Source organism: Schistocerca piceifrons, chromosome 10 (assembly GCF_021461385.2).
Source record: "Schistocerca piceifrons isolate TAMUIC-IGC-003096 chromosome 10, iqSchPice1.1, whole genome shotgun sequence".
NCBI lineage: Eukaryota > Metazoa > Arthropoda > Insecta > Orthoptera > Acrididae > Schistocerca > Schistocerca piceifrons.
Window position 1 is genome coordinate 2,123,304 of NC_060147.1, and position 25,630 is coordinate 2,148,933.

General features: G+C 41.6%; 1 protein-coding gene across 3 annotated transcripts in view; it reads left to right on the forward strand.

Moving 5' to 3' along the window:
* LOC124718937 (pre-mRNA-splicing factor 18) overlaps positions 1-25,630 on the forward strand; it is a 115,112-nt gene that overhangs the window by 48,827 nt on the left and 40,655 nt on the right. For all 3 annotated transcript variants that reach the window (XM_047244600.1, XM_047244602.1, XM_047244601.1), the window contains exon 4: positions 23,334-23,507. In XM_047244600.1, the coding sequence (XP_047100556.1) occupies positions 23,334-23,507 (174 nt within the window). The remainder of the gene's footprint in view (positions 1-23,333; positions 23,508-25,630) is intronic.

Below are 25,630 nucleotides of genomic sequence, written 5' to 3' on the forward strand. Positions count from 1 at the left end.
TCATCGGCGAACCTCACAGTTTTTATTTCTTCTCCATGAATTTTAATACCTACTCCGAATTTTTCTTTTGTTTCCTTTACTGCTTGCTCAATATACAGATTGAACAACATCGGGGACAGGCTACAACCCTGTCTTACTCCCTTCCCAACCACTGCTTCCCTTTCATGTCCTTCGACTCTTATAACTGCCATCTGGTTTCTGTACAAATTGTAAATAGCCTTTCGCTCCCTGTATTTTACCCCTGCCACCTTTAGAATTTGAAAGAGAGTATTCCAGTCAACATTGTCAAAAGCTTTCTCTAAGTCTACAAATACTAGAAACGTAGGTTTGCCTTTCCTTAATCTTTCTTCTAAGATAAGTCGTAAGGTCAGTATTGCCTCACGTGTTCCAGTGTTTCTACGGAATCCAAACTGATCTTCTCCGAGGTTGGCTTCTACTAGTTTTTCCATTCGTCTGTAAAGAATTCGTGTTAGTATTTTGCAGCTGTGACTTATTAAGCTGATAGTTCGGTAATTTTCACATCTGTCAACACCTGCTTTCTTTGGGATTGGAATTATTATATTCTTCTTGAAGTCTGAGGGTATTTCGCCTGTTTCATACATCTTGCTCACCAGATGGTAGAGTTTTGTCAGGACTGGCTCTCCCACGGCCGTCAGTAGTTCCAATGGAATATTGTCTACTCCGGGGGCCTTGTTTCGACTCAGGTCTTTCAGTGCTCTGTCAAACTCTTCACGCAGTATCGTATCTCCAATTTCATCTTCATCTACATACTTTTCCATTTCCATAATATTGTCCTCAAGTACATCGCCCTTGTATAGACCCTCTATATACTCCTTCCACTATTCTGCTTTCCCTTCTTTGCTTAGAACTGGGTTTCCATCTGAACTCTTGATATTCATACAAGTCGTTCTCTTATCTCCAAAGGTCTCTTTAATTTTCCTGTAGGCTGTATCTATCTTACCCCTAGTGAGATAGTCCTCTACATCCTTACATTTGTCCTCTAGCCATTCCTGCTTAGCCATTTTGCACTTCCTGTCGATCTCATTTTTGAGACGTTTGTATTCCTTTTTGCCTGTTTCACTTACTGCATTTTTATATTTTCTCCTTTCATCAATTAAATTCAATATTTCTTCTGTTACCCAAGGATTTCTACTAGCCCTCGTCTTTATACCTACTTGATCCTCTGCTGCCTTCACTACTTCATCCCTCAAAGCTACCCATTCTTCTTCTACTGTATTTATTTCCCCCATTCCTGTCAATTGCTCCCTTATGCTCTCCCTGAATCTCTGTACAACCTCTGGTTCTTTTAGTTTATCGAGGTCCCATCTCCTTAAATTCCCACCTTTTTGCAGTTTCTTCAGTTTTAATCTACAGGTCATAACCAATAGATTGTGATCAGAGTCCACATCTGCCCCTGGAAATGTCTTACAATTTAAAACCTGATTCCTAAATCTCTGTCTTACCATTATATAATCTATCTGATACCTTTTAGTATCTCCAGGGTTCTTCCATGTATACAACCTTCTTTCATGATTCTTAAACCAAGTGTTAGTTATGATTATGTTGTGCTCTGTGCAAAATTCTACCAGGCGGCTTCCTCTTTCATTTCTGTCCCCCAATCCATATTCACCTACTATGTTTCCTTCTCTCCCTTTTCCTACACTCGAATTCCAGTCACCCATGACTATTAAATTTTCGTCTCCCTTCACAATCTGAATAATTTCTTTTATTTGATCATACATTTCTTCAATTTCTTCGTCATCTGCAGAGCTAGTTGGCATATAAACTTGTACTACTGTAGTAGGTGTGGGCTTCGTATCTATCTTGGCCACAATAATGCGTTCACTATGCTGTTTGTAGTAGCTTACCCGCATTCCTATTTTCCTATTCATTATTAAACCTACTCCTGCATTACCCCTATTTGATTTTGTGTTTATAACCCTGTAGTCACCTGACCAGAAGTCTTGTTCCTCCTGACACCGAACTTCACTAATTCCCACTATATCTAACTTCAACCTATCCATTTCCCTTTTTAAATTTTCTAACCTACCTGCCCGATTAAGGGATCTGACATTCCACGCTCCGATCCGTAGAATGCCAGTTTTCTTTCTCCTGATAATGACATCCTCCTGAGTAGTCCTCGCCCGGAGATCCGAATGGGGGACTATTTTACCTCCGGAATATTTTACCCAAGAGGACGCCATCATTATGTAATCATACAGTAAAGCTGCATGCCCTCGGGAAAAATTACGGCTGTAGTTTCCCCTTGCTTTCAGCCGTTCGCAGTACCAGCACAGCAAGGCCGTTTTGGTTATTGTTACAAGGCCAGATCAGTCAATCATCCAGACTGTTGCCCTTGCAACTACTGAAAAGGCTGCTGCCCCTCTTCAGGAACCACACGTTTGTCTGGCCTCTCAACAGATACCCCTCCGTTGTGGTTGCACCTACGGTACGGCTATCTGTATCGCTGAGGCACGCAAGCCTCCCCATCAACGGCAAGGTCCATAGTTCATGGGGGGGGGTCTGTCATAATATTTCTAAATATGTTTGAACTAAAGTAGCACTTAAAATTGTAAAATATTCAGCACAATCACGCTCTTAAGCTGGCAGTATTGACAAGCATTTACAGCTAGCTTTGGATATTAAGGAGTGTTGTCATCAATACTTTTACTGCTTCAATTTCTTTTCAGATATTTCGCCTACTAATTCTTCCGAATCATCTCGAACCCCATCAGTTAGATGCTCAAAACTTAATGAAAAGAGACATGAAAAATTATTTTGCTCTGTGAGATTCGCATTAGTGATCACGTGACTTTGCCAACACTGGCTGCCACTTGACGTAACGTGTCGCCGACCGATAAGAGCATAGTCGCCGGAGTGGCCTACCTTTCCAGTCTGTTGGCATGGCTTTCATATTTATCCACAAGTCTGCTAAGTACCAATAGCTAGTTTGAATAAAAACGGGATGATGGTCTTCCTTTCTGTTTATCTTCTGTCACTCGGAGTCTCTGACATCATTGAGTGGAAGTTCTGAGTATCCGACCGTAGCTGTTTGCCACGTGATAGGAACTTTGAGAAAAGGAAGAGGCTGTGGGAGGCATTTGTACCTGCGGAACTGCGGGACGTTGTAAATCTGCCATATATAGTAACAAATTTGAATTCGTTGACTTAACTGAATAAAATTTCATTGGTGTTCAGTTTGCAGTCAGTTCCTAGATAACAACAAAAAAGTTGCAAATCTCAAAGGTAACGATGGTAAGCTTCTCGAGTTGTAGAAGTGAAATATGCCTTCAGCAAATTCGAAAGTTGAAAAAATGTTAATGTTCTGAAACAACGAACGGAGGTTCGTGACATCGGTCACATAATATTCAGTGACATTGAAGGGAAAAGAGTACTTAGCAACGAAAGTAAAATAAAAGGAGATACTTGTTGTCAATGATACCATATTTGGATGAAAAATACAGACCATTTTATGAGAACTTCTGTCATACTGATGTGGACTTTGAACAAACCTGCTTCCTTCTGAAACTTCCCGGCAGATTAAAACTGTGTGTTGGACTGAGACTCGAACTCACTGCATAGTGAAAATTTCATTCTGCTTCCTTCTGTATAAGCCCCTTCTGTTGTTCTCAGTAGCTGTGCTGGCTCGAAAGCTGGCTGAAGGATGTTAGTTCTACTAATAGTGGGTATGCTTTTGAAGTTACATTGACATCTGACTATGTCTTCTGGGTGCTTCACTCTTTTTGTCAGGCAGTGTATCTTAGTATTCGGTGATTACGAATATGTTATTTTTGTATATTTAGTGTTATCAGTGAAAACTCCGTGTCGGAATATCAACCTATAAGGTAGATATTGCCCCTCCCCAAGAACCATTGACCTTGCCGTCGGTGGGGAGGCTTGCGTGCCTCAGCGATACAGATAGCCGTACCGTAGGTGCAATCACAACGGAGGGGTATCTGTTGAGAGGCCAGACAAACGTGTGGTTCCTGAAGAGGGGCAGCAGCCTTTTCAGTAGTTGCAGGGGCAACAGTCTGGATGATTGACTGATCTGGCCTTGTAACATTAACCAAAACGGCCTTGCTCTGCTGGTACTGCGAACAGCTGAAAGCAAGGGGAAACTACGGCCGTAATTTTTCCCGAGGGCATGCAGCTTTACTGTATGGTTAAATGATGATGGCGTCCTCTTGGGTAAAATATTCCGGAAGTGAAATAGTCCCCCATTCGGATCTCCGGGCGGGGGCTACTCAGGAGGACGTCGTTATCAGATTAGATTAGATTTACTTTCATTCCAATTGATCCATAGTGAGGAGGTCCTCCAGGATGTGGAACATGTCAAAAAACAACAATACATGACAAATATTTACAACTAAAACAAATAAGCTAATGTACCATTTCACAGGTCCCAAGTGGAATGATCGTCATTTTTTAATGAACACTATATGAAAGTCATTTTACAAATACTAATGCACTGAATTTAAAATAAAAAAGTTTATTTATTTATTTATAAGGTAATAAACATGTAATACAACTACACACACACACACACACACACACACATACATATTTACAATGAACACATTACTGCACTGAAATTGCGCAGAAGTTATATTGTACCTGCAACTGCTTGAGGCTCACCAGCTTCTAACTGAAGCAACAGGTCAAATCTATTTCCCACATTCACCATGAAGCTGTCAGACAAAGTTCTAGGCCTGTTCCTCCTGTTGCCTGTTGCCACTTCCCACCTCTCTTTACCCTTCTCCCTCCTTAAAGTGTCAAGATCTCCCCTGGCCTTGTCTAACTCAGCCTGAAGGGTGGCGATTTTCACCTCCTGCTCAAGTATCTTCCTATCTCTACTACAAATCCTACAAAACCACTGATGAGTCTCATTTACTTCCCCTATTCCAAGGCCACTACAGTCACCCACATGGAAAAAACTACAGCACCCATCACACAAAAGCCCCGACCAAACAGTTCTACGGCAAGTCGAGCACTTTTCACTTGTGATAAACGTAATGGTTTATTAAGAATAAGTCAGTTAAATTACAGATAAACACAAAAATTCGGTTACACAAAATTTGGCCTATACGCAACTGTGTGTAAACAAAAACAAAAGTGCAAAGTTTCTGAAACAACCACTTAAACTTTACGCTACTTTCCGGAAATGCTAGTTAAATAATGAAGAGCTACGCTAATTTAAATTGTTGGAGAGAGCAAGGAACAATTAAACGAAATTCTATAGATTTGCTGCAGCAGAACGTAAACAGAAAATACAACTTTATGATCTTTTCGCATTTTCTGCTTTATTACACAAAGAAAAATGAAACTTTTAATGGTACACTTAAAAGGCACACTAATACACCTATTTACCACATAATCAGTACTAATCTATATGTTTTATAATCTAAAATGACTTATCTTTACGAGAACACCAAAACTCGCGCTAGTCGCCTGGCTGCAGGCAAATGCCAATATGCATGCACTCTACGTCCAGATTCACAACTCTTTCAGGAGAAAGAAAACTGGCGTTCTACGGGTCGGAGCATGGAATGTCAGATCCCTTAATTGGGCAGGTAGGTTAGAAAATTTAAAAAGGGAAGTGGATAGGTAAAAGTTAGAGATAGTGGGAATTAGTGAAGTTCGGTGGTAGGAGGAACAAGACTTTTGGTCAGGTGGCTACAGGGTTATAAACACAAAGTCAAATAGGAGTAATGCAGGAGTATGTTTAATAATGAATGAAAAAATAGGAGTGCGGGTAAGCTACTACAAACAGCATAGTGAACGCATTACTGTGGCCAAGATAGACACGAAGCCCACGCCTACTATAGTAGTACAACTTTATATGCCAACTAGCTCTGCAGATGACAATGAAATTGAAGAAATGTATGATGATATAAAAGAAATTATTCACATAGTGAAGGGAGACGAAAATTTAATAGTCATGAGTGACTGGAATTTGGTAGTAGGAAAAGGGAGAGAAGGAAACGTAGTAGGTGAATATGGATTGGGGCTAAGAAATGAAAGAGGAAGTCGCCTGGTAGAATTTTGCACAGAGCACAACTTAATCATAGCAAACACTTGGTTCAAGAATTATAAAAGATGGTTGTATAAATGGAAGAAGCCTGGAGATACTGACAGATTTCAGATAGATTATATAATGGTAAGACAGAGATTTAGGAACAAGGTTTTAAATTGTAAGACATATCCAGGGGCAGATGTGGACTCTGACCACAATCTATTGGTTATGAACAGTAGATTAAAACTGAAGAAACTGCAAAAAGGTGGGAATTTAAGGAGATGGGGCCTGGATAAACTGACAAAACCAGAGGTTGTACAGAGGTTGAGGGAGAGCATAAGGGAACAAATGACAGGAATGGGGGAAAGAAATACAGTAGAAGAGGAATGGGTAGCTTTGATAGATGAAGTAGTGAAGGCAGCAGAGGATCTATTAGGTAAAAAGACGAGGGCTAGTAGAAATAGTTGGGTAACAGAAGAAATATTGAATTTAATCGATGAAAGGAGAAAATATAAAAATGCAGTAAATAAAGCAGGCAAAAAGGAATACAAACATCGCAAAAATGAGATCGACAGGAAATGGAAAATGGCTAAGTAGGGATGGCTAGAGGATAAATGTAAGGATGTAGAGGCGCATATCACCAGGGGTAAAATAGATACTGCCTACAGGAACATTAAAGAGACCTTTGGAGAAAGGAGAACCACTTGCATGAATATCAAGAACTCAGATGGAAACCAAGTTCTAAGCAAAGAAGGGAAAACAGAAAGGTGGAAGGAGTATATAGAGGGTCTATACAAGGGCGACGTTCTTGAGGACAATAATAGAGAAATGGAAGATAATGTAGATGAAGATGAAATAGGAGATACAATACTGCGTGAAGAGTTTGACAGAGCACTGAAAGACCTGAGTCGAAACAAGGCCCCGGGAGTAGACAACATTCCATTAGAACTACTGACAGCCTTGGTCCTGACAAAACTCTACCATCTGGTGAGCAAGATGTATGAGACAGGCGAAATACCCTCAGACTTCAAGAAGAATATAATAATTCCAATCCCAAAACAAGCAGGTACTGACAGATGTGAAAAATACCGAACAATCAGTTTAATAAGTCACGGATGCATTATACTGACGCGAATTCATTACAGGCGAATGGAAAAACTGGTAGAAGCCGACCTCGGGGAAGATCAGTTTGGATTCCGTAGAAATGTTAACACGTGAGGCAATACTGACCTTACGACTTATCTTAGAAGAAAGATTAAGGAAAGGCAAACCTATGTTTCTAGCATTTGTAGACTTAGAGAAAGCTTTTGACAATGTTGACTGGAATACTCCCTTTCAAATTCTAAATGTGGCAGGAGTAAAATACAGGAAGCGAAAGGTTATTTACAATTTGTACAGAAACCAGATGGCAGTTATAAGAGTCGAGGGGCATGAAAGGGAAGCAGTGGTTGGGAAGGGAGTGAGACAGGGTTGTAGCCTCTCCCCGATGTTATTCAATCTGTATATTGAGCAAGCAGTAAAGGAAACAAAAGTATAATTCAGAGTAGGTATTAAAATCCATGGAAAAGAAATAAAAACTTTGAGGTTTGCCGATGACGTTGTAATTCTGTCAGAGACAGCAAAGGACTTGGAAGAGCAGTTGAACGGAATGGACAGTGTCTTGAAATGAGGATATAAGATGAACATCAACAAAAGCAAAACGAGGATAATGGAATGTAGTCGAACTAAGTCGGGTGATGTTGAGGTAATTAGATTAGGAAATAAGACACTAAAAGTAGTAAAGGAGTTTTGCTATTTGGGGAGCAAAATAACTGATGATGGTCGATGTAGAAAGGATATAAAATGTAGACTGGCAATGGCAAGGAAAGCGTTTCTGAAGAAGAGAAATTTGTTAACATCGAGTATAGATTGAAGTGTCAGGAAGTCGTTTCTGAAAGTATTTGTATGGAGTGTAGCCATGTATGGCAGTGAAACATGGACAATAAATAGTTTGGAGAAGAAGACAATAGAAGCTTTTTAAATGTGGTGCTACAGACGAATGTTGAAGATTAGGTGGGTAGATCACGTAACTAATGAGGAGGTATTGAATAGGATTGGGGAGAAGAGAAGTTTGTGGCACAACTTGACTAGAAGAAGGGATCGGTTGGTAGGACATGTCCTGAGGCATCAAGGGATCACCAATTTAGCATTGGAGGGCAGTGTGGAGGGTAAAAATCGTAGAGGGAGACCAAGAGATGAATACACTAAGCAGATTCAGAAGGATGTAAGTTGTAGTAGGTACTGGTAGATGAAGGAGCTTGCACAGGATAGATTAGCATGGAGAGCTGCATCAAACCAGTCTCAGAACTGGAGACCACAACAACAAGAAAGGAGATTGGTACTGACCGTAACAATGGCACGTCGAGTTGCAGACAGGCACAAGGAAAAGACACAAACGCGTTTGGATTTGGACAAAGACTTCTTCAGAAAAAGAAACTCTCACCTATTCATTATCACAAGCGAGCACACTTCACGCAAACGTGACCGCCTTCTCCGGCAGCTCAGACCGGAATGCCACTGTCGTGCGGGATGGAAGCAGCAATACGGATGGGGTGAGGAAGGGGAAGGGATAGTAATATACGGAAGAGGGGAGGGGGGGAGGGGGAAACGCGTGCTGTCTGGTAGTGTGCAAGGTCTAGGCAGCCGACAGGTGGAGCGTCGAGAAGTGTGGGCAGCGCTGTGGGGAGAGGGGGAGGGGGGTTAATGGGGAGTGAAAAAGGAGAGGAGCAGGCAAGCGGAAAGACGCACGGGTGTGTTGGCAGGAGGCGGCACACAAAGATGGTGGGGGACAAGTATAGGTAGGAGGTGACAGGACAGAGGGGATGGAAACTGCTGAGTGGAGGGTGTGTGGATAGTAACCTGCTGTAACCAGAGGGTAACCTACTGTCCACACACCCTCCACCCTCTCTGTTTGTCACCTCCTCTCTATTCTTGCACCCTACTATCTTCGTGTGCCGCTTTCTGCTGACGCACCCGTGCATCTTGTCCTTTTTCAGCCCCTCTCCTGTTTCACTCCCCATTACCCTCCCCCTCTCCCTGCAACTCTGCCCCACAGCCACCCAACGCTGCACCTTTTGGCAGTCTAGACGCTGTACACTCTGCCAGACAGCGCTCTTCTCCCCCCCCCCCCTCCCCCCCTTTCTGTATACTACTATCCCTTTCTCTTTGTCACCCCATCTGGTTGCTGCTGGTCTGAGCTGCTGGCAATGGTGATTTTTGTGTGTGTGTGTGTGTGTGTGTGTGTGTGTGTGTGTGTGAGGTTGGCTTGCTTGTGTTAATGAACAGGTGCGTGTTTTCTTTTCTGAAGAAGGCTTTGGCCTAAAGCTAATGTGTATGTGTCTATTCTTTGTGCCTGTCTGCAACTCGACGTGTCATTTTTACGGTGAGTAGCAGTCTATCTTTTCCTTACATTCACACTGTAGGAAAAGACAGGTTGCTACTTACACTAAAGAAGACACGTCAAGTTGCAGACAGGTACAGTTAAGACACTCACATGTAGCTTTCGACCACAGCCTCTTTGAGTAAAAAAAAAAAAACACACACACACACACACACACACACACACACACACACACACACACACACACACACACACACAAATCAAGCACACCTCACGGACACATGACCCATGACCGCCAACTCCAGCATCTCAGCCCAAGATGTTGGAGGTGTGTGTGTGTGTGTGTGTGTGTGTGTTTTACTCACAGAGGCTGTGGTCGAAAGCTATATGTGAGTGCCTTTTTAATTGTACCTGTCTGCAACTTGACGTGTCTTCTTTAGCGTAAGTAGCAACCTGTATTTTCCTACATTGTTCATATTCCTACCTGCATTTTCCTTATATTGTTAGTACCAGCAATGAATTTCTTCGATGACTGTAAATTGTTTGCTGTTTCTGTTTGTAGCGTGATGCGCAACACGTTTGTCAGTAGTGTTCGACAGTTTACTAGGGACCTGAAACCTAGGTCACAAAATTAAATAGTTGGTGAAACAAGTGACATATTAGTGTGTTTTCTTATAATAATGTATTACCAAGTACTCCAGCTAAAATTGATGGAAATCAGGTCCAGAGGAATTTGTGATACTAACAGTCGGCTTTTGCCAGTGACTTAATGGTAATGTCTATTGACACATCACTTCTTGTTGCACATTTTGAAGCGTGTTTCTTTTATAGCTCTGTTTGTTGTCATATTTTCATTGATTTTAAGAGAAATTATACTTTTAATCTTTGCTGTGTATAAGAAACAGGAAGCCGGCCGCTGTGGCCGAGTGGTTCTACGCAAGTGGTTCTAGGCACTTCAGTCTGGAACCGTGCTGCAGCTATGGTCGCAGGTTCGAATCCTACCTCGGGCATGGATGTGTGTGATGTCCTTAGGTTAGTTAGGTTTAAGTAGTTCTAAGTTTTGGGGACTGATGACTTCAGCTGTTAAGTCCCATATTGATTAGAGCCATTAGAAGAAACAGGGAACTCTCTCTCTCCAGCTTCAGGAAGAATTGCAATATTTAACCAATATATCAGTCTTCTTTTTACAATAAACGGTTTATTTTTTACACACACGTTCAGAAAAAACAGAAAGGAACGAAAGACTAGACGTAGGATGTTCATATGCACAAGGCACATACATTAGTATCTTCTGCAGAAATGATTAGCATACGAACCGTGTCGGCCCGCGAGTTCGAGGTCGACGTTGATATCGTGGCACGATACCACCTGCCGGTAAAATGAGCGGGCAGGTTTCGTCATCACTACAAACCAAAGGTAACAGATCAGTGTAACTTGAGCAGAAGTGCAGGATGCCTTACAAACTGTACCATCATATCAGTGAGTTTGAAAGAGGGCGCATTATTGGCACGAGAGACTGTGATGCCTCTATTTAGGAAACTGCTACTCGTGTGGGACAAAGTGTTTCGACAGTGCGACGGGTGCGTGCAGAATGCTTCACGAAAGGCTGGGACTGGTCGCCCCTCTGAGTCCCCCACCCCCTCCCCTTATCCTAACGGCATTGCAGGGCAGATCTATATCTACATCTATACTCTGCAAACCACTGTAAGGGTATGTCCCATTTTTCCAATTGTTAGGATATCTTCCTGTTCCATTCACATATGGAGCATAGACAGAATGATTCTTTGAATGCCCCTGTGCGTGCAGTAATTATTCTAATCTCATCCTCAGGATCTCTATGTGAGCGATACATAGGGAGTTGTAGTATATCCCTAGAGTGATCATTTAAAGCAGGTCTTGAAACTTTATTAATAGATTGTCTAGGGATAGTTTACATCTGTCTTCAAGCATCTGCCAGTTCAATTCCTGCAGTAACTCTGTGACACTCCCCCACAGAATAAACAAACCTGTAAACATATGTGCTGCCCTTCTCTGTATATGTTCAATATCCCCTGTTAGTACTATCGGGTACCGGTCCCACACACTTGAGCAGTATTCTAGAACCAGTCACACAAGTGATTTGTAAACAATCTCTTTTGTAGATTGATTGCACTTTCCCAGTATTCTGCTAATAACCAAACTCTGCCACCTGCTTTCCCACGACTGAATGTACATGATCATTCCATTTCGTATCCCTACAAAGTGTTTCACCCAGGTGTTTGTACAAGTTGGCCAATTCCAAAAGAATACAAAGAGCACTCTACGGCACTGGCCCCTTACCTAATTTGCAGTTATCGTGAATCTCTTGCCCACCAAAAAGTCCCAAGAGAATGGGAAAAAGTGCAGGTGACTCCAGTATATAAGAAGAATAAAAGAACGGATGGGTAAAATTACAGAATTTGTGAACGTATTCTCAGTCTGAATATAATAAACTTTCTCGAGACTGAGAAACTTGTGTCCACGAATCGGCATTGTTTTAGAAAGCATCGTTTGTGCCGGACTCGGCTTATACTGAGAACTACGGGTGAAGGGCAACAGGCAGATTCCATATTTCTAGATTTCTGGAAAGCATTTGATACGGTCCCCCATTGCAAGCTGCTAATAAAGATACGAGCATATGGAATAAGGTCAATGATATGTGAGTGGCTTGAAGACTTCTTAAATAATAGAACCCAGTACGTTGTCCTCGACAGCCAGTGTCCGACAGAGATGATGGTATCGTCTGGAGTGCCCCAGGGAAGTGTCATAGAACTGCTGCTGCTCTCTATACAGGTAAATGAGCTGGCAGACAGGGTGGGCAGCAATCTGCGGTCATTCGCTGGCGATAAGGCATAGGAGTTGAGTGACTGCAGGAAGATAAGAGACAATTTGGACAAAATTTCCAGTCTGTGTGACAAATGGCAGCTAGCTCTAAGTGAGCGGATGGGTAGGAAGAACAAACCTGTAATGTTCAGATACGGTATTACTAGTGTCCTGCTCAACACAGTCGAGCGTAACGTTACAAAACAATACGAGATGAAATGAGCGTGTGACAACTGTGATAGGGAAGGCATATGATGACTTCGGTTTATCGGAAGAATGCTAGGAAAGAATGGTTCACCTGTAAAGGAGACCACGTATAGGTCAATGGTGCAACCTATTCTTATGTACTGCTTGAGTGTTTGGGATCCGTATCAGCTCAGATCGAAGAAAGATATCGAAGCAATTCAGAGGCAGGGTGCTACATTTGTTGCCGGTAGGTTCGAACAGTGTGTAAGTGCTACAGAGGTGCTTCGGGAACTCAAATGGGAATCCCTAGAGGGAAGGTGACATTCTTTTAGAGAAACAATATTGAGAAAATTTAGAGAACCGGCATTTGAAGCTGAGTGTCAAACGATTGTACTGCTGCCAGCATACATTGTGCATAAGGACCACGAAGATAAGATACGAGAAATTAGGGCTCGTAGAAAGGCATATAGATTGCCGTTTTTCCCTCACTCGATTTGTGAGGGGAACAGGAAAGGAAATGACTAGTAGTGGTACAGGCTACCATCCGTCACGCACCGTACGGTGACTTGCGGAATATCTGTGTAGGTGCTGATGTTATAGTCGTGGGATTCTACATTTTTTCATTTTGTGTGGAGCAAAATCTTACATTTCTGAACATTTGGAGCATGTTGCCAATCTCTACACCATGCTGAAATCTTATCAAGATCTGACTGAATATTTATGCAGCTTCTCATTATGGATAATTGCATAATCTGCAAAAAGCCAGATTTTACTATTAATATTGTCTGCAAGGTCATTAATATACAACATGAACAGCAAGAGTCCCAAGCCACTTTCCTTGGGCCCATTTCAGATTACTTCTATACATGACAATGACTCTCCATCCAGGATAACATGCTGTGTCCTCCGTACCAAAAAGCTCTTAGTCCACTCACAAATTTCACTCGATACCCCATACGATCGTACTTTTGATGACGAGCGTAAGTGTGGTCCGAGTCAAATGCTTTTCATAAATCGAGAAACACTGCATCTACCCGGTTGCCTCAATCCGAAGCTTTCGGTACGTCGTGTGAGAAAAGTGCGAGTTGGGTTTCACGCGATCGATATTTTCGAAATCCGTGCCGGTTGGCATCGAGGAGATCATTGTGTTCGATATACCTCATTATGTTTGAGCTCAGAATATGTTCTGAGGTTCTACAAGAAATGTTGGATGCTAGTTTTGTGGATCACTTCTACTTTTTCCAAAAACTGGACATGGTTTTTTGTTTGAGGGATCTGCAATAGATTATAGTTAGAAGGGGTAACTCAGCCACAAATTCAGTATAGAATCTCACAGGGATTCCATCAGGGCCTGAAGCTTTGCTCAATTTTAGTGATTTCTCTACACCATTTAATGCGATTCTGCCTGTTTTAATAATTCGGGAGTTAACTGTCTGGTTTTAAACTTTCTTTGTCTTTTGCGTTTAATTTGATTGGGAAACCATTGAGATTGAACTTAACATATACATGGATGGACATGAGAAATGAAAGGTTGCAATAAATTTTTCATCTGTGATTATTACTTTACGTATGAAATATTCTGTTGCAGATTAATAAAAATGAATTTCTTTGAATATTCCAAAATAATGATTCAAGTTTCACTTTTATTCAAGTGCTAAAGCTGTTTGTGCAAGAATGAAAATATTATTGTCCATTGAACTTAGCAAACATTTTCACGTTGCAGTGGATTTTTGTTTAACTGGATATACCCCGACTAGCTTTGAAGCATAAGACTACCTTTACTATATGAAATTGTTTTCTTTTTTTTTATATTGCTAAGCTCTCATGAAAATTATCCACTTTTAAGTACACTTTATGATATGTTCAGGATTTATCACTTTTTTGAATGAAAATTTACAAAAGCTGCAGCTTGTATCCACCGGTGAATGCACAAGATAAAATCTACTATCTCTTTTTATTCTGTGCCTGGAATGCTGTGAAAAGAAACACTTTATTATTTTCCTTCACCTCTACTGTACCCTTTTTAGGATGTGGTTGTTGTTGCGATCGTATATTTAAATCTGCCGCTGCTGCAGACTGCTCGCTCGCGGCGCAGCTCCGCACTGCCAGCGATATCCAATAAAATGCTGAAATTTCTTAAATAAAATGGTTAATGTCAGGTGCGAACTTTGCAGTAATTGTGACAAACAGATTTTACTTAACAAATATATTTTAACAGAAACAATTAAGATCGTTACACACCTTTTACAGTCCCAGCTACAAATGGCGTCGTCATCGTGCCTTGCTCTCTTCATATCCAAATACATTTTATTCAGCATCTCTGTATCTATAGCCCTATGAACGATGGACCTTGCCGTTGGTGGGGAGGCTTGCGTGCCTCAGCGATACAGATAGCCGTACCGTAGGTGCAACCACAACGGAGGGGTATCTGTTGAGAGGCCTGACAAATGTGTGGTTCCTGAAGAGGGGCAGCAGCCTTTTCAGTAGTTGCAGGGGCAACAGTCTGGATGATTGATTGAACTGGCCTTGTAACGCTAACCAAAACGGCCTTGCTGTGCTGGTACTGCGAACGGTTGAAAGCAAGGGGAAACTATAGCTCTAATTTTTCCCGAGGGCATGCAGTTCTACTGTATGATTAAATGATGATGGCGTCCTCTTGGGTAAAATATTCCGGAGGTAAAATAGTCCCCCATTCGGATCTCCGGGCGGGGACTACTCAAGAGAATGTCGTTATCAGGAGAAAGAAAACTGGCGTTCTATGGATCGGAGTGTGGAAAGTCATATCCCTTAATCGGGCAGGTAGGTTAGAAAATTTAAAAAGGGAAATGGATAGGTTAAAGTTAGATCTAGTGGGAATTAGTGAAGTTCAGTGGCAGGAGGAACAAGACTTTTGGTCAGGCGAATACTGGGTTATAAATACAAAGTCAGATAGGGGTAATGCAGGAGTAGGTTTAATAATGAATAAAAAAATAGGAATGCGGGTAAGCTACTACAAACAGCATAGTGAACGCATTATTGTGGCCAAGATAGGCACGAAGCCCACGCCTACTACAGTAGTACAAATTTATATGCCAACTAGCTCTGCAGATGACAATGAAATTGAAGAAATGTATGATGATATAAAAGAAATTATTCACGTAGTGAAGGGAGACGAAAATTTAATAGTCATGGGTGACTGGAATTCGAGTGTAGGAAAAGGGAGAGAAGGAAACATAGTAGGTGAATATGGATTGGGGCTAAGAAATGAAAGAGGAAGCCGCCTGGTAGAATTTTGCATAGAGCACAACTTAATCATAGCTAACACTTGGTTCAAGAATCATAAAAGAAGGTTGTATAAATGGAAGAAGCCTGGAGATACTGACAGATTTCAGATAGATTATATAATGGTAAGACAGAGATTTAGGAACGAGGTTTTAAATTGTAAGACATATCCAGGGCCAGATGTGGACTCTGACCACAGTCTATTGGTTATGAACTGTAGATTAAAACTGAAGAAACTGCAAAAAGGTGGAAATTTAAGGAGATGGGGCCTGGATAAACTGACAAAACCAGAGGTTGTACAGAGGTTCAGGGAGAGCATAAGGGAACAAATGGCAGGAATGGGGGAGAGAAATACAGTAGAAGAAGAATGGGTAGCTTTGAGGGATGAAATAGTGAAGGCACCAGAGGATCAAGTTGGTAAAAAGACGAGGGCTAGTAGAAATCCTTGGGTAACAGAAGAAATATTGAATTTAATTGATGAAAGGAGAAAATATAAAAATGCAGTAAATAAAGCAGGCAAAAAGGAATACCAACGTCTCAAAAATGAGATCGACAGGAAATGCAAAATGGCTAAGCAGGGATGGCTAGAGGATAAATGTAAGGATGTAGAGGCTTATCTCACTAGGGGTAAGATAGATACTGCCTACAGGAAAATTAAAGAGACCTTTGGAGAAAGGAAAAACACTTGTATGAATATCAAGAGCTCAGATGGAAACCCAGTTCTAAGCAAAGAAGGGAAAGCAGAAAGATGGAAGGAGTATATAGAGGGTCTATACAAGGGTGATGTACTTGAGGACAATATTATGGAAATGGAAGAGGATGTAGATGAAGATGAAATGGGAGATATGATACTGCGTGAAGAGTTTGACAGAGCATTGAAAGACCTAAGTCGAAACAAGGCCCCGTGAGTAGACAACATTCCATTAGAACTACTGACGGCCTTGGGAGAGCCAGTCCTGACAAAACTCTGCCATCTGGTGAGCAAGATGTATGAGGCAGGCGAAATACCCTCAGACTTCAAGAAGAATATAATAATTCCAATCCCAAAGAAAGCAGGTGTTGACAGATGTGAAAATTACCGAACAATCAGTTTAATAAGTCACGGCTGCAAAATACTAACGCGAATTCTTTACCGACGAATGGAAAAACTAGTAGAAGCAGACCTTGGGGAAGATCAGTTCGGATTCCGTAGAAATATTGGAACACGTGAGGCAATACTGACCCTACGACTTATCTTAGAAGAAAGATTAAGGAAAGGCAAACCTATGTTTCTAGCATTTGTAGACTTAGAGAAAGGTTTTGACAATGTTGACTGGAATACTCTCTTTCAAATTCTGAAGGTGGCAGGGGTAAAATATAGGGAGCGAAAGGCTATTGACAACTTGTATAGAAACCAAATGGCAGTTATAAGAGTTGAGGGGCATGAAAGGGAAGCAGTGGTTGGAAGGGAGTGAGACAGGGTTGTAGCCTCTCCCCGATGTTATTCAATCTGTATATTGAGCAAGCAGTGAAGGAAACAAAAGAAAAATTTGTAGTAGGTATTAAAATTCATGGAGAAGAAATAAAAACTTTGAGGTTTGCCGATGACATTGTAATTCTGTCAGAGACAGCAAAGGACTTGGAAGAGCAGTTGAACGGAATGGGTAGTGTCTTGAAAGGAGGATGTAAGATGGACATCAACAAAAGTAAAACAAGAATAATGGAATGTAGCTGAATTAAGTCGGGTGATGCTGAGGGTATTAGATTAGGAAATGAGACACTTAAAGTAGTAAAGGAGTTTTGCTATTTGGGGAGCAAAATAACTGATGATGGTCGAAGTAGAGAGGATATAAAATGTAGACTGGCAATGGGAAGGAAAGTGTTTCTGAAGAAGAGAAATTTGTTAACATCGAGTATAGATTTAAGCGTCAGGAAGTCGTTTCTGAAAGTATTTGTATGGAGTGTAGCCATGTATGGAAGTGAAACATGGACGATAAATAGTTTAGACAAGAAGAGAATAGAAGCTTTGGAAATGTGGTGCTACAGAAGAATGCTGACGATTAGATGGGTAGATCACATAACTAATGAGGAGGTATTGAATAGAATTGGAGAGAAGAGAAGTTTGTGGCACAACTTGACTGGAAGAAGGGATCGGTTGGTATGACATGTTCTGAGGCATCAAGGGATCACCAATTTAGTATTGGAGGGCAGCGTGGAGGGTAAAAATCGTAGAGGGAGACTAAGAGATGAATACACTAAACAGATACAGAAGGATGTAGGTTGCAGTAGGTACTGGGAGATGAAGAAGCTTGCACAGGATAGAGTATCATGGATAGCTGCGTCAAACCAGTCTCAGGACTGAAGACCACAAGAACAACAACAGCCCTAATATTTGTTTTACTCCTGTTCTGCAGTAATCTCTGTTTCTTTAGAAGTTTCTTCATTGACTACTGTATGCCGTGGAGTTTCCCTCCCATTATGAACTGTTCTACTGGGAACTTATCTATTCTTTTAAACCGGAGTAAGACTTCCTCTGTGTGCTCCTGACCTGTGCTGAAAGTTTCAAGTTCCTCATTGAGATATGACACTACTGATTTTTAAAATCTAGTTTACTGAACATATATACCTTTCTGCTTGTTTTAGTTGTCCTTTGTATTTTGGTAATCATTGTTGCCACAACCGCGTCACGGTCAGTGATACAAGATTCAATGTGAACATCCTCAAAGAGGAGTTTCACAGGATGTCTTAAGACACCCACCACTTCCAAAACTGTAATTTTGGCAATTAATTGTTAGACGATTAAAGTCTTAACTGACAATTACAACGATTGGGGAACTTGCGTACAAGTGAACTGAGGTTTTCTCTAAAGTTTTCGATTACCTCAGGAGACGAGTCTGGTGGGTGATACAGAGTCTTGCTCAAACAATCTCACATGCCGCTTCAGTTTCTATCTCGGTAGATTTGAGTTTCTCATCTACTGCGACTATTACACCACCTTTATTTCCCATTTGCCTATCCTTTTGATATAGGCATAATTTTTTCCCAAAAGACTCTCTGCTGTTGATTTAAGGGTTCAACCAGCTTTCTGTACCTAGTATTATGTGAGCAACACTACATTTCATGAGTGGTTCGGACTCTGGCACTTTGTTGCGAATGCTTCGACAGTTTAGGATTAGGATTTTAATACTCTCACCTGTGGGAGGCATTTTTTTCGATCTTACGCTGCTACGTTTGGGTTCCCTAAGGTTGTCGTTATGTAGGTCGGATGGAGAGCTGCCTACTATAAAAATCCCTTGTACGCACATTACATGCAGTCAACTACCTGAGTAGCAGCCTCTGATGTGTAGTGCATGCCTGGCCTATTTAGGGGGACCCTGCAGATCTCAACCCTATGGCACAGGTCCAGGAAGTCACAGCATAACTTGTCACAGAACTTTTGAAATCTTTGGTTCAGCATTTGTCCTGTTGCCTAGTAGGCACAGGGTCTGCCACGGGCCCTGATAACTCGTTTCGTGGGTGACGGCATTGACGCATATTTTCAAACAAACAGAACCTGGATTCGTCCAAAAACTCTTGTCTGATGCCATTCCTGTCATTCCATATACCATTGCCATCTGGCACGTTTCTGCTCATTCGTCAAAGACAAGAGGAGAAGTGGACAATGTGCACGTAACCCGTGCGATAATAAATGGCAACAGACTATCATCCCCTGTAGTGAAGTACGTGTTACACTATGCTACTGTTGCACCAGAGATGAGGAGGGTGCGGATCGGTGTGTTGGGAGAGCTGCAGAGAATCGTCTACCTGTGATAACTGTACCAGAGGTAACTCAAATACTGTCCTCTCCTGTGGATCCTGTCTCTTCTGCAGAAAGTACAGGATCTGTCGTTACCCGTCCACTTGACTGCAAGTAGTGTGTCAGTGGGACATAAAGGCGTCCTGTACAGGATGGATGGCGACCGGGGAGGACTCGTGTTGTCGTACGTGCTCCTTAACCGACAAGTTTGAGGTGCTGTCTTTCACTGAAACTGAGCCAGTAGGACTCACTTCACCTGTTTTGGGAAACTGTTTTGTCCAGTGTCAGGAGGAGGCAAACACCAAAGGGTAGGGGTCTATTAACCGTTGGCAGTTCAAACGTATGGCAAATGATGGTATCTCTTAGGGAAATGGTAGCAGGGGACAGGAAAGAATACCGTGTGTACTCAGTGCCTGGGGTTCTCATTAAGCATGCTGAAGAGGCTATTCCGGCAGCTATTGAGGGAACAGGGTGCAGTCGACTGCAGACTGTGGTGTATGTTGGAACAAATGGCGCCTGTCGTCTGGGCTCCGAAGTCATTCTTATGTCATTCCAGCGACTGGTAGAGAAGTTGAGAAGAATAGCCTCGTGTGCGGAGTTTCAGCGGAGCTCTCAGTTTGCAGCATTGTCCCCATAACAAATGGAAGGCAACTGAAATGCTAATCATTTCTGCAGAACATACTAACGTACATCTCTTTTGTTTACGAATGTCCTGTCTCTAGTCGTTCGAGGTGTTCTGTTTTTTCTCAGCACGAGTGTAATTTGTGTCGTTTATTGTGGTCTCCGCTATGACTGCAAAGATGTTTTTATGATACTCGATTCTTTTTATTTCTGACAAATAGTTAAAGTTCACCTTGTCGAACCCTTTTATGATTTACTACTGACAAGTACATATGTAAGAAGCATTAGTCTTTTACACTGTTGTGATCATCACCAGGCTGTCAGTTCAGTGATGGATGGTTGTACTACTGAGCTAGCTGTGGAACTTAACATCTGACACCTGTATGCTCACACACTTTAGTGTTACCTTAGCTAAACGCATCACTGTAAAATGAATAAATGCACTTAGTTTTGTGTAGATGTGTGTTGTTTCCATTGGGGAATCGTGATCAGTCTTGGTTTATGCTACCTGTGCTTTATATAGGAGTTACCTGTTTGCTGTTTTTGTTTTATGTCAACTATACTGCATTGTTATAGCCAGTACTATCACACTGATCATTTTGTTGGCAGTTTTTTTTTTTTTACATGTTCACAAGTAGTTATTGATAATCGATGCAATGAAGCCAACACAAAGTACGACAAATGTCACGATGGACACTATTTTCACTATAAAAGGATGACATGTTTCGTGCAGCATTAATTTCATTTAGTTGTTGTACAAAAGAGGGATATCACTAAAATGACATTATCATTATTAATAAATTTATTTTTGGAGTGTGCCACACTGAGCAAATACAATTATCCCTTCCTTTTTACTCGGACTCGTTTCACTGACGTTACAGTATGTTTTGTTTTTTTTTTTTAATTTAATTTCTTGCTAACACAACCCTTTATTCTGTAGTTTACCATACTTTTCAGAGTAATGTTGTATGTTCTCGGAGGTCCTAGTATCCTCCTGAGAAGCCACAATCGCTCAAGTTCTCATCCCTCGAGTATTCCTGGTGTTATCAGGTTGACACTTTCTGCCACGCCTAAAGCTTCACGACTGTCCACTGACATCTTAATTTTGGGCTTATCGAAATACCCTTGTTGTTGTAGATGTTCGTATTTCGTAATCTAAATTCCTTTTTTTAGCTGCCATTTTGTTTCGTTGCATGTTTTTTGCACATGCACTCCGATGGCTTAAAGTATCCGTCTGACGAAAAACGATCATTACCAGTGTCACGTGCCCTCACACCGTGAGACACAGGAGAGCTTTTGAATTTGACTCAGGGCATTGGCACAAATCCTGGTAATCGAAAGGTTTACGCCCCCACCTCTCCTCCTGTTATGGACCAGATACTGTCGACGAAGTGTTTTCTTGCTATCGGAGTCAAAAGGCACCGCACTAGTGTAGCAAATTACAGGTATTATGTTAAATTATGTGTTTCATTGTGTCTATGTGAGCAGAAACAGCATATAGGCAAGTAAATATTTCTGCTCATCTCGATATTATTTTAGTACTATTTATATTGTAGATGGAATTATAAGGGGCGTTCAGAAAGAAACGAGCCAGAGACATAATTACAGAAAACAGTACCTGTACGTTAGAAGTATTGACCCTGGCTGTTGTGACACTTGTCCCACTGTGACACAAGGTGGTGAATGGCCGTCTCATAAAATTCCCAAGGCTGCGATGTTAACCAGTTCTGCACGTACAGCCGGACATTGTCGTCCGAGGTGAATCCTTTGCCCCTCGGAGCCTTTTTAAGGGAACCAAAAGTGGCGTAGTCACTGGGAGAGAGGTCCGCACTGTATGGAGGGTGGCTGAGAACCTCCCATTTGAATTTCTGCAGGAGTGCCACGACTGTGTCGGCCGTACGAGCCTTTGCACTGTCGTGGAGCAGAATGACCCCACAGGTGAGATTGCCCGGTCGTTTCGATTTGATCGCTTGGCGAAGGGGAAGTGAATCGAAAGGGGGCCGTCTCCTTCAAAGAATATCGTCAGCGTAACCTTTCCTGCAATCGTGTGGGTGGTCTCAGCTTGTTTTAGTGGGGATGACCCTGGATACTTCCACTGAAGACTTTGTCGTTTTGATTCTGGTTTGAAATGATGACACCGTGGCTCATCTCCAGCCACCACTCGTACCGGGAACGCATTCCCTTCCCGAGCCTAGCGCTGCAGATGAGCGAGACAGTGGGCCGTTTGACACGCTTCCTGTCGTGGTCGAAGACTGTGGGCCAACTGTCGAGCACACACATTGCGCACGTGCAGTCGTTCCTTCGTGACAGTATGAACACTTCCGACACTCAATCCGACCACGGCGGCTACGGTCCTGGGTAACGAGTGCATCCACCAGACGGACAGTGTCGTCGATAATGCATTGTGGTGTTCCGGACTGTGCATCATTGGCTAGTGAACTCTGCGCATCATTGGCTAATGACAGCCGTCCTTCCCTGAAGCGTTTGTACCACACCTTGACCTTTGTCAGGGACATGTAGTGTTCACTGTACACTTGTGACATTCATTGATTACTGTCCGTTCCTCCTCCTCCTTCCGCTGTCAAAAAGCGAACGACATCTATTTGTTCTTCTTTTGATACCTCGTCACTGTTTGCATTGTGACTGGCAGCATTGGACGTTTGATGCATACTGCTGCTAGCTCTGTATAGTCACTTGACGTGCACGCGTGCCCTCCAGCTACGGGCTGTGCTCTTCCACGCTCTGGTCGGAACCACATCTCGTTACATATGAAACAATATTACCCTCCTGTCACCGGTTTGTGCATACCGGACTCCAGCTCGTTTCTTTTTGAATGCCCCTTATATTTGCCTAGCTCTATCTTTGCTGTGAATTTGTTTAATTATGTGCACTCATTAGAATTTAAACTGTGATTGTCAAACAAGGTACAGTTCCTGCAGAGCATTTGTTTTGAATACTCTAATTACATATTGTAAGTCCTGTTAAATGTGACACTATTTTCGTCTAGTTTTACTGTTTAATGGAATTCACTGCATAACTTCACAAAATTTTTAGTCAGTTGTACAGACTTTTTCCAATTTTACTTACAGTACATTAGATCTGTGTTTTTCAGTTGTAGCCATAGGCAGTCTTACCCAGTTTAGCATTAATTTGTGTGTTATTCCTAAGGTTTATTATACGCTTGTCTGATCGAAGCAGTGCTTATTGAGAATACAACTAGTGAAATCGTAGAATACAACTAGTGAAATCGTGTACAGGTGTACCTGAAGCCCCTACTGCGTAAGCTGAAGACGCGCAGTGTGCCCGAGGACATAGCGGAGAGTCTGACGGAGATTACGAGGTACATGCTCGACCGGGACTACATCCGCGCCAGCGACTCCTACTTGCAGATGGCCATTGGAAATGCACCTTGGCCCATTGGTGTCACTATGGTGAGAAAATCTTTACTTTTCTAAAATACTTGCATTCTATATAAGTAGATAGAAAAGGCCAGAGAGGAATATAATTATACGTATGAGAGTAGCTGGGAAGTCCTTCAGAAAAGGGGATTCGGAAGGCGGACTACAAGAAGAATAAAGCAAATGTGTTGAAGTGTGAGTCAGGTAAAAGGAGGAGGAGAGAAGACAGACTGGTTAGAACAGAAAAACAGGTTGAAGCAAGGGAGTGAAGTATCCCCACCACCTTTTATCAGTATTACAGATTAGAGAATCACAGGGGTGGCAGTACTATTAGCAGGTGAAAGTATGGAAGCAGTGATGTTTGCTGATGATTTAATAATGTTGCGGGCAATGATGTAGATGGAGATGGAGAAGGATGAGGAGAAGGAGAGGTACAAGAAAGGCTAAGGAGGAAGTGGTGGGAGAAAAGAGTTGAAATTTAATGCAATACATGTGAAGTAATGGTGACAAACACAAGTAAGGCCGTGTCCTATGTGAGTGACAGAAGCGAGCGACAGTGCGCGACAGCCTCAGGTGACAAAACCAGGTGTCGTTACGGAAGTGTCCTACATGAGCTACATCTATGTTTGAGTCTCGCTGCTGCAGCACGCGCGACACACAGCGACAGCCACATGTCTTCTTGACAAAGCAGTGGTGCGGACACAATGGCAGCTATGAATTACTTAACATCCGATTTCAAGAAAACTATTTGGTGAAAAAATTTGATTCTTCTGCAACCTACAGCTCGATATCCTTAAAAGATAAGGGTCAGAATTTATTTTCGTTATTTGTCATAGTTACTGTGCTGCATGAAATTGAGTACATGGTTGCACGAAATTTTTAATAATTTGCAGAGGTAAAATCACATTAAGTAGACTTCCCGTTATAGTTCATTTAAGGCCATACTTTATTGTGTATGAAATGTAACCAATATAAATTGTATTTAAAGTTGAGACCTGAATGATATCTCTTTCCGTTCTTTAGATATTGGTTGTTATATCCACGGACGGGTCGCTCATGGCACGTCCGAACCTTCCCTGCGCTTCGGGAATCAAGTGGTCGTAAAAATCGTTGTGTCTCGTAAAAGATTCAAGGTATCGAAATGACGATTTTTGGAAATGACAGCATGCAGAAAGGGCTGTTTTATCGTATGATTAACACTCAATACATTTTTCTAAAGGCGTGAGCAGAGCGAAAACAAGACTCCCTATAACATACACCGTGAGTTTTTGTCCAAATTTTCATAGCCAAACAAAGTGAGAGAAACTTGTAAATGGGGTATCAAAGTGACCAGCATGAGGTCTAGTTTGGCATGAAAATATTTAACTACTTGAAAGTAATAAACAAAAACTTAATTAATAATCCGAGGAAAAATTGAAATATTTCACTGAAAGCTGCTGTAAATGAAGTGTCAAAATTTTCATCCGGTCAAGACCTAGCTATGTTACACATAAAAAGATACATTGGTACGGTATTTAAATGTCAAAAAGGCTTCCTTCGAATCAAATACGTTAGGAAGGCAAACTAGGACTCAGTAAGATCATGCTTTCTGAATAAAACTTGAAATTCAAAAATGGAAGAAATCAGTGAAATATTTTATTAAGTGGTTTGTGTAAAAGAAATAAGTAGAGCAGAGAACCATTCTACGCACCTTTGAATGATGCTCGAAACATGAATAGAATATGAGGTGCACCAAACGTTTCCCTAATATTTTTTATTTCATACTTTTAGACTAAACATTACACAAAGCGTTTGACTTTCTTTTAAAAAAATTTTGGAAGCTTTACTTTTACAGACTATTTAGAGTAATTGAAACATTTGGCCTTAACACTGACTGCTGATGAATTACATTCGCAACATCAAATATCTGTAAAATTTAATGGTTCATTGTAATTTATTAGGAATTAAATGTGTGTGATATACTGGGATAGGTGTGAAGATCACATTCTTTGGCAAGACCTTAAAAATATACTTCGGGTTGCAGTGTAAACAGTATACGTAAAAATTTGTATACAGAATCATAACTGAGTCAGTAAAAATATAAGAATAGCCTGGAATCGAAACCAGGACCTTTCCCAATCACGTATGAACTGTGTACGCTACCCCTACACCACAGT